The sequence below is a fragment of the Garra rufa genome, chromosome 22, assembly GCF_049309525.1.
Source record: "Garra rufa chromosome 22, GarRuf1.0, whole genome shotgun sequence".
Classification (NCBI taxonomy): domain Eukaryota; kingdom Metazoa; phylum Chordata; class Actinopteri; order Cypriniformes; family Cyprinidae; genus Garra; species Garra rufa.
Genome location: NC_133382.1, coordinates 27,543,365 through 27,557,531, shown reverse-complemented (window position 1 = coordinate 27,557,531; position 14,167 = coordinate 27,543,365). Strand labels below are relative to the sequence as shown.

Below are 14,167 nucleotides of genomic sequence, written 5' to 3'. Positions count from 1 at the left end.
CTACAGGCAGTTATCTTGAACTCAGGACTTGGTCTTTTCTGAGAGGTGTGTGCCTTACTAAATCATAATCATTCAAATGAATTTGGCACAGTTTAACTCCACTTGAAGTGTAGTAACATCTAGAAGCAATATGAATGCTCCTGAGCTAAATTTCGAGTGTCCCAGAAAAGGGTATGAATACTTATGCAACTGGATCTTTTAAGTTTTTTATTTCTAATAAATTTGCAAAGTTGTTTTGTGCATTGTCATTATGGTGTATGAGATGTAGATTGATGTGGGGAGAAAAGTAATTAAAAGCAGTTTAACATAATGCTGCAACAAGACAAAATGTGAAAAAAAAATGAATGAACACTTTTGCAAGGCACTATAAATGCAATAGGCAGAAGCACTCTGCTAATGATATTTCTAGTAGTCAAATGCAATGCCTGGTTGATTATAGTGGTTACAGCCCTGTTTGAAATGATAAAAATCACCTGTTGTCCAACTCAGCAGAGACACAGTTTCCATTTAAGCTGACTGATTGCTTAGAATGATTGTGATCTTCACTGGGGAAGAAAAAAAATCAGGTCAGTCAAACAGAGATGGTGTCAGTCCTAAGTATATTAAGATGAAGAATGCTCCTGTGATCATAGTAAAACTGATGTATAAATACAGAAAATTGCCTATCGCTAAACTTTCATTGTAAATGTTACCATTTAACTTAATTGTTTAATTTGAACAAGAACACTCCTTGTTTTGATCTCTCTGGAATGCTAAAACCTTGCCAAGTGTTTGCTTTCGTTTTCAACATTCATCTAAAACCTGTTCAGCAAGTTGGAAAAAAGTTGGAATTCTCCAAACCGCAAAACAGACTCTTCCTTGATGAAATAAAAAAATTAAACAGTGTTGTTTTGTATATGAGGAGCTCTTTTCCAAAACGCTATAAATCCATTTTAATAGTTTTCAGGAAAATTACATTTTTTTCCTAGACCCATATATTTTGTTAATATTCAATGTATCCTGTTAAAATGGTCTGTTGGCTCATTCTGATCATGTTAAACAACGATTGTTAAATGAAACAACATATTGTTCATCATACATTCAAAGTTTATATTTATTTTTTCCAAAACGCTACAAATCCATTCTTTTTACCAAAAAATTGCTCGTTTATGTCTTTAAAAAAAACAAGAGAACATGCAACATATGACAAAAGGGACTCATAGCCTCCTATAAATTAATATAAATCTTTATTTTTAATGTCAGTCTTTTCGTCTGATTAGAATTTCAGAGGCTGCCTTTCCACTTGTGTTATGTCCAGGAGAATTATGGCCCTATCCTTGAAAACCTTGTTTGGTCTTTCTTAAAACTGTTTAAATTTATTATCAGGTCGTCTGGTGACAGCATTAGTTTATGTGTTTTAGTCTGAAAACTCCAGGGTTGCGATTCATTGTAAATGGACCAAAACTTTTGGAGACTTTTGAAAACGATGGCGTATCCTTGACGACCGTGTAAACAATCACATCATGCTCGTTGCTTCAGCCATAGATATGTATAAGTAGATTCCCCTTTCGACCACTTCAAGCACGTCCTTGAATCTACCTATACACGCTACTCGCTAATGTAGACGAGGATTCTTTTCATTTTAAAACGCCGTTTTAAAACCAAAACGCACTAGTAAACATTGACGAACCTTCTTTTTTGTTGTTCTTCTTTGTCTAGTCTGCGTTTTCTAACAACAGGTACAGGTATCACTGCCTCATCCAGGCCATCAAAATTGTTAATCGAGTTTAAAGCTCTCATTTTATATGGCTCTGATATCGCATTAAGATTAAAAACAGGTTTGACGCTTATAGCGTTTTGGAAAGAAACTGCATCTTGCAGTACATTTTAAACACGGAAATACAGCGATTTGGCATGAAACATTTATGCAGTCGTGAATAGGTTCAGTACACTGCACAATGGCATAATTAACTCTTTTTTTTCACATTTGGCGTTTATCGCGTTTTGGAAAAGAGCTCTTCATATATTGATCATCATCAGGCAATATAAATGTTAAAATGTCACTCAGAAATTGTATTTTCAATAACTGTTTCAGGGAGAAGTGCTCTCAGACACTTACACTGATGCCATGGGCATGTATAGACCGCTGTTCCTTAGAGATTCATGCTGCTTCCCGTCATTCTCTGTATTCTCGATAACTGGAGGATAGCCTTCTTTTGTGTACTGTGATGGGTAAGTTAGCATTAATTCAGGTGCTGACCGTCTGTCATTGTCTTTTGAAAAGTTCTTATGCTCAGGTAGAGATGCTGATCTAATTTTGGCGACCTGTTGAAAAAGTAAAGCATGTGAGCATGCTTAAATGCTTGTAAATAAATTGTAGACATAGAAATTATGCAACTGTGTGAATTTCTGAACAAAACCAAAAACTGCATATAATTATTTTCAAAACTTTTATTGTTTTATAATAGCAAGTGGTTGCTACTTAGTTTTAAATTTTTAGGCCACTGCATAAGTGACATATTTCCTTTTGTTATTTATTGTTTAGGAAATGGTAATAATATATAAACAGTAGGTGTGTTCAGACGTTTGACTGTTAGTTGAAGTTTATATGCGTGTAAAGATTGAGCTCTCTTTATCTTCACAACATGCATATAAACTATCACTAACAATCAAATTATTATCATAGTTTAATATTTACCTGAAGGGTATTTCGTGATTTCTGGGTCTTCAATACCTCAAATAAGGCACTGAACCAACCATTCACATCATCACTGAAAACAGCAGAAAACCTTTAACATCACTTTTTTGGAAAAACTTCATCGGGCGTTAAAATAAAAATTCAAAGCATAAACTAAAAGATTGCTAGTATTATATTTCCAGTATATGCAAAAACAGAATGATTAAACAACTGCTTAAATACTTTGATTTCATGGATATAGTCCAAATGGCAAACCTGTTTTCTCCAATGAGGAAATAGTCTCTGGATTGTTTTCCTGTGTCTTCTTCCACCTTCATGAACAGCACAGAGGATGGAGAACACTTGAAGTTTTTCTGAATCCAGTCCCACTTCTGATGTTTCTCAGGGCCAACAAAGAACAGGATGATTCTTTAAAACAAAAAGATGTTTTAACTGTAGCTTGCAAATACTTTATTTATTTATTTATTTATTTATTTATGATTTAGAGTCTTTTCCTTACTTAGAAACATCTATCACTCGCAAAGCCTTGTCTATCCTTTCGTGGTTTGTATGATATGTCAGCTGGTAGGAGTCTTCACTCGTCTTGGAGAGCACAAAGAAATAATACTTCCATTTCTGTGACAGATATATAAAACTGATAAGTTTCACAAACAAAAGAATTATCTTTGACAGACTGCAGATATTTCGGTTTCGGTTTGAATTGTAATGAGACGTACAGTGCTTTTGGTCAGGTTTGCTGGAGGTGGGGACTTGAGGAGGTAACCAAAGTGCAATTCCTCCGCGGTTACTGGTTCATTGAAAAATATGAAGTAGATGAAATTTAATTAGCTTTCCAGTTGTCTTTTTGTTTATCTATTATCTATTATTTTTATACTTACTTGGTTTCTTTTTGTTGGCCATCCTGATGTTGCTTTGTTTAGTTCTAAAATAGAAGTGAAATGTTTGAGTTACTTTTTTACTTATCTGATAAACAGATGTAAACAACAGTGATTTATGATTTTGTAAAAAAGCACTGTCAGCACAAGATCAATTAAAAAGCAATACTAAATACAATAATATTGCATTATTTGTTCATTAATGTTTTTACTCTAAATCTAATTCTCCCATGAACAGTATCAGCATTATCTCTCTACATGTTATAAGCATCACAAGCAGAATCATTATCAGTAGCTATTTTCTATAATATTACTGCCTTACCTTGTGTCACTGTAAAAAGTTATTCCGTTTGTGTTTGTGTGTGTGTGTGTGTGTGTTATGATGGCAGTTTAGAAGAAATCTAGTGGCCTTTTGTCTCTTCCAGAGTGTTTTGCTGGTAAAAGGAGGAGTTTCTGGTTATATGTAAGCTCACAAACAAATGACAGACACAGTCAAAAGGGAAGAAACTCTGCCCTTTGACTGTATCTGTCACTTGTTCGTGGAAATAACCAGACAAACGTGTTCAAGGCTTTGTGGTTTTGCGGAAAACGTCTAGATCTTAAAATGATAAACTGACTATTGTAAATGGGAATGTGTTTCATTCTGCCCTGGCACTGATTTCCTTCATCTTGCACTTTGTATAAAATATATACATACAGCTAATTATTAAAACTTATAAACTGTACAAACAAACTGAATTTGAGCACATTTTGTGACATACAGGGTAAGCCAAGAGATACTACAAAGAGATACAGAATGTGAGAATCACAACTTCTTCTGAATCTTCTGAGCTCAAGAAGAGCAACCACTGAGAAATACATTTTCCTCTGGGCAATGCAGTGTCATTGTAAAAACATTATTCATTTTAATTTGCTTTAGTGCAAGTCAGTGAAACAAAATGTATGATTAGCATCTTCAAATTTGCATTTATTTGGAACATACTACTTAAACCATTAAAATCATTCTTTTTCATTCTGAAATGAAAACTGTTGTCATCTTCATGATTTATTTCAGTTGTCAGTTCTGTCTCTCATGAGGAAAAAGAGAGTATTAGTATTAAAATATAATGTTTTGTGTGTAATTTGTACTTCTTGTGTAGGACAAACATAGATGGGCTCATGGGTCACAAATGATGGCTACTCATGTGTAACAAGTTTTGTTTGACATCAATCAGTTTTCTGTTATTGGCCCAATATGATTTTCTTTAATGGAATTCATTGGCCACAGTAACTCTGACAGTAAAGGGTTAAAAATATCTTTCCAGTAACAGGCAATGTTTCTAAAATTAGGAAACCTGTTTTTTTATCTCTTTCTCTTTCTCTCTCTAGACAACTGGCAGATAGCCATGCGCCAACATACCTGCTGATTGTCATTTTGTGATTGCGGAGGTTCACTCAAGCGCCTCTTTAACCCAAATGTTAGTGTGACACATGTTTAATTCAGATGATTCAGCTTAAAGCATGAGACACCTTTTTTAATTTCACATTTTCAAAACATTATCTTGGGATCCAACAGTCTGTGTGGATGATTTTTAAAGATGTCAAATATCAGTCTCTCCTGAGTGTGTCTCACCTGTCCCTGTAACATCCAGACAAGATTCAGGTTACTTCTGTGATTTATGAGGTCAATACTACATTTAAATGTTAAGGTAGTTGCTGATGTGTTAACTTGCTTTTTATCCAACACAAATTGATCTCAATTTATCAACAGTACTAATGGACAAATAAAATAGACAACCAAATCACAAATATACTGTTTAGCATCTTTACACCTTCAACAAATCAGCAGTTTACTCTACAGTCTTTCAACAATGTAATGTAAGGTTTCTAATACTCACGTTTGATTGTGAAGTATCCTCTCCCGCCATGGCCTCCTGTGAAGGCTAGGATACAAAATATCCATCAATGAGCACTTCACAATCTGGGCTGAAGCAGTAAGCCATCCAGGGATTTCTCACCTACTCTTTTATAAATACTGAGGTTTCTGTTTTTTACTCTTTTCACATACTGTTTCTGTACTGTTACTGAAATAAATGTACCAGTCTGTCCTGATCAGGGAGAGCCTTGAAAAATATAGTTGCAACACAAACACAGATTCATTCAGTAGATTCACAACCAATGCAATGCTCCTTCACTCTTGAATACTACTAGCTTGTGCTAGTCAGTCTGTGGAGGAAAGGCCATCACAGCTGCTGTGCTCTTCAAAAGCAAGAGACTTTAGTGAACTTGAAGTATACTCAAACGTATGAATCAGTACAAGAATGATGGATTCACTTAAAAGATTCATTCAACACACTCATTCATTAACCACTAACATAATATTGATTCTGGCCTTAATTGACAAGACTATATACACACACAGATGAGGACTGCCTATATAAAACTGTAAATGAGAATGATAATGGCAATAGAGCAGCATATAATACATTTAGTAGAGATCATGCTGTTCTAATTGACTTATTGATGGCATCAAGTGTTGTTTACATTCAAATGAATCTCAGCATTCTATGGCAGTACAGCAGCTTGAGTTGATATTTGAACATCAACAACTGTTCCTGAAGCCTTGAATCCTGATCAAGCTCTGCTACAAGCTCTTCACAACTCTACAATTTGGTGAGTTTCAGTAATTTGTTGAGTTTGTGAAGTTTCTCTTGATTCATTAGCATGAAGCTGCGTCGTTCAAGAAGAACCAGGGCTCTTCCCACAAACCTAAGAGGATTCGTAGTAGAGGGTGTCTCTTCCATTCAAGGCTCATGTGAGCTTTCACAGCTGCCAGCTGTTGTCAGGTTGGACCACTCTGACAGCTGCATCTCTGTGAAAGCTCAAAGTCCCAGTGGTCTGGAAGAGCGCTACATAAAGAACGCTGCTGTCCTTCCCGACATCCGTCCAGCAGCATCAGTCTCTTCAGAAACACCTCTGTGTCAGGAAGAGCCTGTCTTCATTCACGGCCACAGCGTCCAGGGCTACCAGGACATTTACCACTCTGTGGCTGAGCCCGTGATGAAGACACGCAGTGGTCGACGCCGTCCCTACAGCCTTGAGCTGGGACTGAACATCAAGCAGCGTCTGTGGGAGAAACTCAGCTGCCCCTCACTGCTGGAGACAGAGCAGCCTGATGGACGCATCCTGATCAGCGAAAGCTTCTCCACCAACAACAGAAGCGTCGCTCCTCGAATTGATGTGGACATCAGCAAAGAGCCCCTGCCTAGGGGGCCCAGAAGAAAGAAGCCCAGACACTGAGTCATCACAGTGTCACCTGGAGCTTGAAGTATGTAAATATTGTATATAGTTATAGAGTAAGTTGATAGATTATGGAGTAAGTTTTATTTCCAATTTTATAGTTTTCAACACATTTTCTGATTGGATTTCAGTGCTTTGCTACGTTGTTGTTGGGATGTTTTGAGTGGTTTTCTGTCCGTTCACATGGTTTTGACAAGGCTTTCTGTGTGGTTGTCGGGTTTTTTTCACGGTTGCTGGCCTCCTCTGAGTGTTTTGCGTGCTACATGGTTGTTGGTTATGCGTTATGCGTGGTTGTTAGTTACGAGTGGTTTGTCAATTTGCGGTCGGTTTTAACGGTTCGGTTAGGGTAGGTTAGGGTCCCTCACATGGTTTGCAGCTTGACGTGCTGTGAGGGCTTGTGTGCATCAGTGATGCTGAGAGCTACGCCATTGGTACTTCACAACTACTGGTAGGGTCTCCCATAGTGGACTGGTCTCAGCTGAGATGCCAGACGAAGACAAACCACTTGGACAGCAGCAGATTGGCCTGATGTTCCTGGCAGAAGATCAGCCACAGTTTTGTGTATACGGGTAAGTTGAATAGACATAAGGTGTATATATCTTATAGAATGTTGATTATGAAATCAGTAAAGAGTTGATTTCAATTTATAATCAGTTAATTCAAATATTTAAAGATCACAGCAGTAAGTTGGACAGACATTCAGCATTCAGTTTCAATTTTTAATCAACATTAATCATAGATTTTAAAAGAGCTGAAATGTTCAATTTCAGGAAAAGAATACAAAATAACCAAATATGTAACATTATTTTATTAACATTTTTCAAAGCCAAAACTAAAATAAAAAAATGTACCGGGGAAAAAAAAAAATTCAACAGAGCTAAAACAGGCATGAAAACCAAACAGCATCAGAAACTGTGTATAAAAATATATATATGATTTAAGTACATAATTTGTGTACACATTTAAATACTTTTTACCATGCTAATAAACCCACTTATACACACACACACACACACACACACACACACACACACACACACACAATACATTATTTTAATTATATAATTTATATATTAAATATACTAAATACGACAGTTTAAATATACATTTCTTTTAAAGTTGTAACAATCGTTTTAATATTTGCAATTATATAAACGTTTGTTAAATCTGTAGGTTTTGAGCAGCCCGTAATAACGATATCAATCCTACACTAAAACTAAACTCATGTTATATCAGACTTCAATTAATAATAAATTATTATGTTGAATTATTCACTTTTCAGAAATTACTGTGTGGTAAATTCTTAATTTAGAGACTAAATTAATTTCAGACTCATCGATTTACGTAGAGCGCGTTGCTACGGCGTATTCACATAGAGAATTCATTGCGCATTCTTACCAGCTCGTACGTTAATTTCACATTCTCTTCATTGTCTTTGCAGAGGTAAGTTGTACCATTATATATTTACAGTCGTGAGTATAGGCTATATTTGGTAAAGATTTGGAAGCATTATTATTATGGCTGATGTAGCTTTGTTACCGTTGCAAAAAAAAAAAAAAAAAAAAAAAAAAAACGAGAAAAAAACCGTTAGCGGTCCCGCCTATCGAAATGATTATTTTTCTCACCACAAAGAGTCCGAAGATTCACTGAAACGCAGAAGTATTTTTCCAATCAGGAATTGAAGAAATACCGTAAAGGGTAATTAACAATGAAACAAACCAAAAAGATACTATGTGAATCAAAACACATTTGAAAGACACATTTGAAACCATTAAAAAAGATTTGTAAAAAAAAAAAAAAAAAAAAAAAAACACTACAATCCCACGAAGCATTGCGACTGCCGTAATATGTAACTGCGGCTGTAAACAAAATAATCTGTGTTGGTTTACAGTCTACTGTCCAGGACTAATTTATGCTTCTCATTTGCTGCTTTAGATAAATGTCTTTGCTAAAGAAAAAAAAAAATACATGTAAATGTTCCAGGTGGTCCTAATCAGTGAGAACCTTGAAAAAACAACAACACAAAACTCAATTAGTAAATCAGCACAGTATTAATACTTCGTCTTATTTTTTCCAAAAGTAATGCATGCATTGTGACTTAGCACTAACTCACCTCTTTGGATTGATCTGGACCAAATCTAATGCGACAGCAGATAACGTCAACTAAATACCCAATCAATTTGTGGAGCAGACCTGTGTCAAGAAGCACATACCAGAAAAGCCTATGAATCGGTTTTGGCCATGATTTGCCATGCTACACCTATTGTTCACAAAAGTTATTGCATGCTAAAACACTCAGATAATGCATTTTATAGCCTTGATAATGTTTAACAATATTTGAAATGACTAAAACAACATAAAATTGATTTACTTTTATAGCCTATTTTTTAAGTTATAACACATGGAAGTTACCTGAAGTTGAAAAGATTCCTCCAACGATGCCACACAGTCTTACAAGAAACATAAAGATTGGCATATGCTCCTCTCTCACTCTCACCATTAATGGACTCAGTTTATATTTAATAAAGATCCCTGTCATACCATGACCGCTTTTCTCCTTGCTTACAACCCGCTCCTATATCACAGGCAACATGAACATCAGCAACACACACACATTTAGACACATGTAAAAAAGCATACACAGAGGACAAATACTCAAAAACCTACTTGTTCTGTAACAGAAAACTGGTGCATGTCCACTGAAACACCTGATGTGTGCAGCTTGGTGGGCACAACTGTGATAAAGTACTGAAACAGCATATTTTCTAGGGGGAAAAAAAAAGATTAAGAGAACAGTCTTACAATCAAAATGTTAGTAAGTATATTGCATGTAGAAACTGGCACTCGTTCTACATTTAAACGTATCTGCTTTTTTGCATAATTTATAAGCAATCTAATATAGATTGCATATTCTGCTGTGAATTATGTTTGAAAAACGTTAAAATGTATATTAAAAAAGACATACGCTCTAATGTGATTTTTTCCGTGCCATCAAGAGGATTGATGTGTCCAGGGACATCGTTTCCAAAAGATAAACAATCAATTCGATGTGAGAAGTTAAAAGCAGCTGCGGAAATGAGAGTGATAACTGAATATAAGGATTTGAATTACAAAACAATAGAGAAGAACAGAATTTACATGTGAATTGCAAAGTAAGTGTTCTTCATCTAATGGATATCTAAAGAATTACATGTCAAATTAAGGTAATGAAATATGTCTTTAAAAGCAAATGTTTTATGCAATTTAATTAAAATTAGTTAAACTTACCTTCATTTTTGATTAATGGAACAAAATGGGCATGACCTCTGACCGTATCAATTGTTCTATGAGCACAGAATCGACATGTAAATTCTTCGGAGTCATCTTTATAACAGCTAGAATCCACCTGTATTTCCATAGCTGGGGAAAAAAAAAAAAAAAGTGTATACTTACTTGCCTAATATGATATGGAAATTCCCTGCCACTTTATCGACATAGATGTGTCCATGAATTCTACATGCACTTTGGGAATCGGATGCAGAATCATTTCTGCACAAAGAAAAAACAAACTGTTCAATTAATTATTCACTTCATGAATAACCATTGGATTAATTGTTTGGAAGAGAAAAAGCATAGCTCGTTTTGTCATGTACTGTACATAATGATGGAACAGCATTATTATAATAATAATAATTTAAATAGATTTACTGAGGAACTGGGTCAGAAAAGTATCCTTTCGGCGCCGATTTGAAGAGTACATTTTGAATTGAACGCTCTTCATTCAGTCTGTTTTGAATCTGATGTAAAATCCTTAAAGACAAGAATCATAGATGAAGATTATAATTGCATACATACAGTCAAACCAAAAATTATTTATTGTTTATTCGCTATAGTTTAGAAAATGGTAATAAAATATGACAAGAGTTAAACAGTGTCAAAACAAATTCATCTTGATAATCACAAATGAATTACAGTCAAACCAACATTTATTTAGACACCTTCAAATTTTCAGAACAAATTAAACTTAATAATGTCAGATAACTTTGATAGAAAGGTATGTAACAAAACATGGTCAGGTCAAAATGTCAAATCAAATTTTGGGTCCTACATTTGATTAATTTTACTGGTAGTCCACTGTATGAAGAATTTGTGTGTATAATGTGTCACAATGTACTTTATTTTGCTATCCTCACTTACATAAATGAACTATAGTGTCTGCACCCACTAGTAAAAAAATATATATAAAAAATTATATCTGGTGTCTAAATAATTTTTGGTTTGACTGTATCTTGTCTGGACTCTTGTTGGATTTTATTTTAGTATCCAACAATAGTGCATTAAAGTAATAACCGGCAAAGATGTCATACATACTGATACCACATTTTTTTCTGTGGAGAGGGCTCAAAGCTAACCTGAAAGAAAAATAATAAAACAGTTGCTGCTGGTTATGATAAGATGTCTAGTGAAATCTAGTGAAATATAGTTACTTACAGGATCATATTTAAGTTCCTTCGATGCAACGACAGTGCCAGAAATGTCCAACACATCTGCACCCACCCCTAGACAAAAATAAGGGTTAATTCTGAATAACTAATACAGTTTGACATAAATCATGTTGAAGACAATTCTAATGTATGACAGATTTACTTACTTTTGCATTGCATTGCAACTGTGATGTCAACTTTTATCTTCAATTTACTGACAACGACCAAAAACAACAGAAATGATCTTTTAAAATGTATTTGACAAAATCTCAATAAATATGCAACTGTAAGCACTGCAAATATACATACCTGGTAAAATCAGTGTCTACTTCGTATTCATATTTTATCCATGAGTCCTGGTATACAATAAACTCTGAGATAGTCAGAAGTGCCATTAGGATGAATACAACCAGCGACACTAGGGAAGAGAACCAAAAGGACTTAATCAATAACATGTACTGTAGCTAACATCTGTATTACAGTTTTATGCAAAAGTTTGGGAACCCCTTGCAGAATCTGTGGAAATGTGAATAATTTTAACAAAATAAAAGAAGTACAAAATGCATGTAATTTTTTTTTCTTTTATTAAAAAATGTTCAAACATTCACTGATGCTCTAGAAGCAAACACAATTCATTAAGAGCTGGGGGGTGAAAATTTTTGGAATTTCAAGATAAAGGTAAATTGTATTTAATTTGTCTTCTGGAAAACATGCAGGTATCTTGTGTTACTTCTGAAGGGAAGTAATAATGGACAAAAATTATACTCAGAAGAAAAATTTGGACATCTTCATCTTGTTCAAAAGTTTTGACCCCCCAGCTCTTAGTGCATCGTGTTTCCTTCTGGAGTATCAGTGAATGTTTGATTTTTTTAAAATACTTGTGTTTGAGTCAATTGTCCTCAGTGTGCAAAGATGGATCTCAAAACCATAGTCACTGCCGGAAAGGGTTCAAATATGCAAAAGATGCTGGAAAACTGAAGAATCTGCAGGACCTGAAGAACAGTGCTCTTTTTCTGAAGAACAGTGCTCAGTTTAACTGTTCAGAACAAACAAGGGACTCATTAACAACCATCACAAATAAAGAAAAAATAGATTATCCAGGTAACCACACACAGTATTAAGAACCACAAACTTTTGCAGGGCAAATTTTTTTTTGTCTTGTGGACTAAACATCTTTTATGTAAAATTTCTTACTCAGGACAGTACTTAATAAAAAATAACATGTCTTTTGTATGAGCTCACTTATCTTGTTCAAATTATTAACATTTTCACAGATTTTGCAAGGGATTTGCATAACTTTTGCATAAAACTGTATATTTAGACAGCAAATGTAAAAATTCACCTGTGCCTCCAAAAGCTGATGTTTCAACATAGTTCTCTGGAACTTTAGGAAAGGCGTCTAGTTCTTTCACTAAGTTGAGAGTATTTCTTCTGCTTAGCCTTCTCATTGTTTAGTGGATTTATCTCAGTTCTGTACATGCAAAAACATGAATTTATTTTTGAATAAAATCACATGGCCAATGCCATCTGTGTCACCTTAATGCAGGACACCACAGGTAAACATGTACTTCCCCAGTTCACTAATGACAGTACATAGTATTTTGTATTACAAGTTTCTTTTAATATGTTAGATCCCTCCGCAAAAACCTTCTGAATAAACAAATGCAACTGGAATGTTTGGTGTGTCTTAAGTTCTATTGAAGAGATTTATAGCTCATGGCATAATGTAAAAAAAACCTCATTTTACTTTTAAAGATTTATGTAACTGAAATCTATAGACACAATCTATAAAATAAACTTTATTTCCACTAGTCTGTTTTTTTTTCTGTTTGGTATACCTGTGCAGAATGTTTTAAACACTAGTTATATTAAATACTTGTAGTGCTTGTCTTTTACATAACTGCTAAACCCAAGCTAAATGCTAAATAAGACCATTCTTCCTCAGATAATTGTGCTGTTAACGTTTATTTCTGCACAACCAACTCTAAAAAGCAAACTGACATTAAACCACAACAGGACTGATGCAAATGTAGATTAAATCTTTGTCTTACCTCTTTCTAAACACCTTTAAAACAAAGTCTTGAACACTTCCAAATGGGAGCATCTATTTACTGCCATTCAAGTACGCTGTTTTCCAACCACTGCCACGTTGTGATAGAGGTGGTTTTTCCGGTTAAGCAAAACACATCACATGTTTCCTTAAAACAAAATGTGACTGACAGAACTAAAACGATAGTAGAATATGCAGATGCTTCGCCCAGAACTCTCTGAAAAGTGGCAATATCATTTTGCAATAAGGCTTCAGTCAAAATAAAGAAACAGACTAAAGAAATGTACATATGTTTACCTATAGAGAGTTTGCACTTATATCACAGTTTAGTCAGTTAACTAGATGCGTGGCCATATTGGAGATACTCTGATGTAAACAACAGCATGGTTAATGTACTACTAAATACATTGTTCTACTAATTTATGCTGTCTAAACCACAGAAAAAAAAGAAGAAGAAAAAAAAAAACATGTGGAAGCTGCTAAATCACATAGAGAAGGGAGCAATATTTTGACAAACTAAAGTTAATAGGTGGTAAAGATACATACAAGCAGTTTTAATTAAGTTATTAGCCTACCTGACTGGAAATGATAAGAACAAACACGAATGTTGTCAAGATTCTTGCTCTGAAAATGGTTCAATTTGGCAAACCACAAATGCTCAGACAGTTTTTTTTTGGACTCTTTTCCTTGATTTGTTATAACTTTTGACAGTCTATAGCACTTCAAATGTTTTTTCCCAGTCTGGCCGATTAGTACAGCCCAAAACATGATAATAACTGGCCATTTTCAGCAGAAATAATGATCAAAATATGCAAATTCTGTT

At 34.6% G+C, this 14,167-nt stretch overlaps 1 protein-coding gene across 1 annotated transcript; it reads right to left on the bottom strand.

The window, feature by feature from the left end:
* Positions 1–4,384: 4,384 nt before the first annotated feature.
* Positions 4,385–12,742, bottom strand: LOC141297461 (endoplasmic reticulum-Golgi intermediate compartment protein 2). The gene is made up of 13 exons (XM_073827893.1): positions 12,637–12,742; positions 11,604–11,712; positions 11,462–11,508; positions 11,302–11,369; positions 11,182–11,222; positions 10,519–10,620; positions 10,264–10,359; positions 10,099–10,154; positions 9,797–9,898; positions 9,499–9,596; positions 9,244–9,406; positions 8,945–9,024; positions 4,385–4,465 (listed from the first exon to the last, which is right to left on the bottom strand). Exons 1-13 carry the CDS (start codon positions 12,740–12,742, stop codon positions 4,385–4,387), a joined length of 1,149 nt encoding a protein of 382 aa, XP_073683994.1.
* Positions 12,743–14,167: the final 1,425 nt, after the last annotated feature.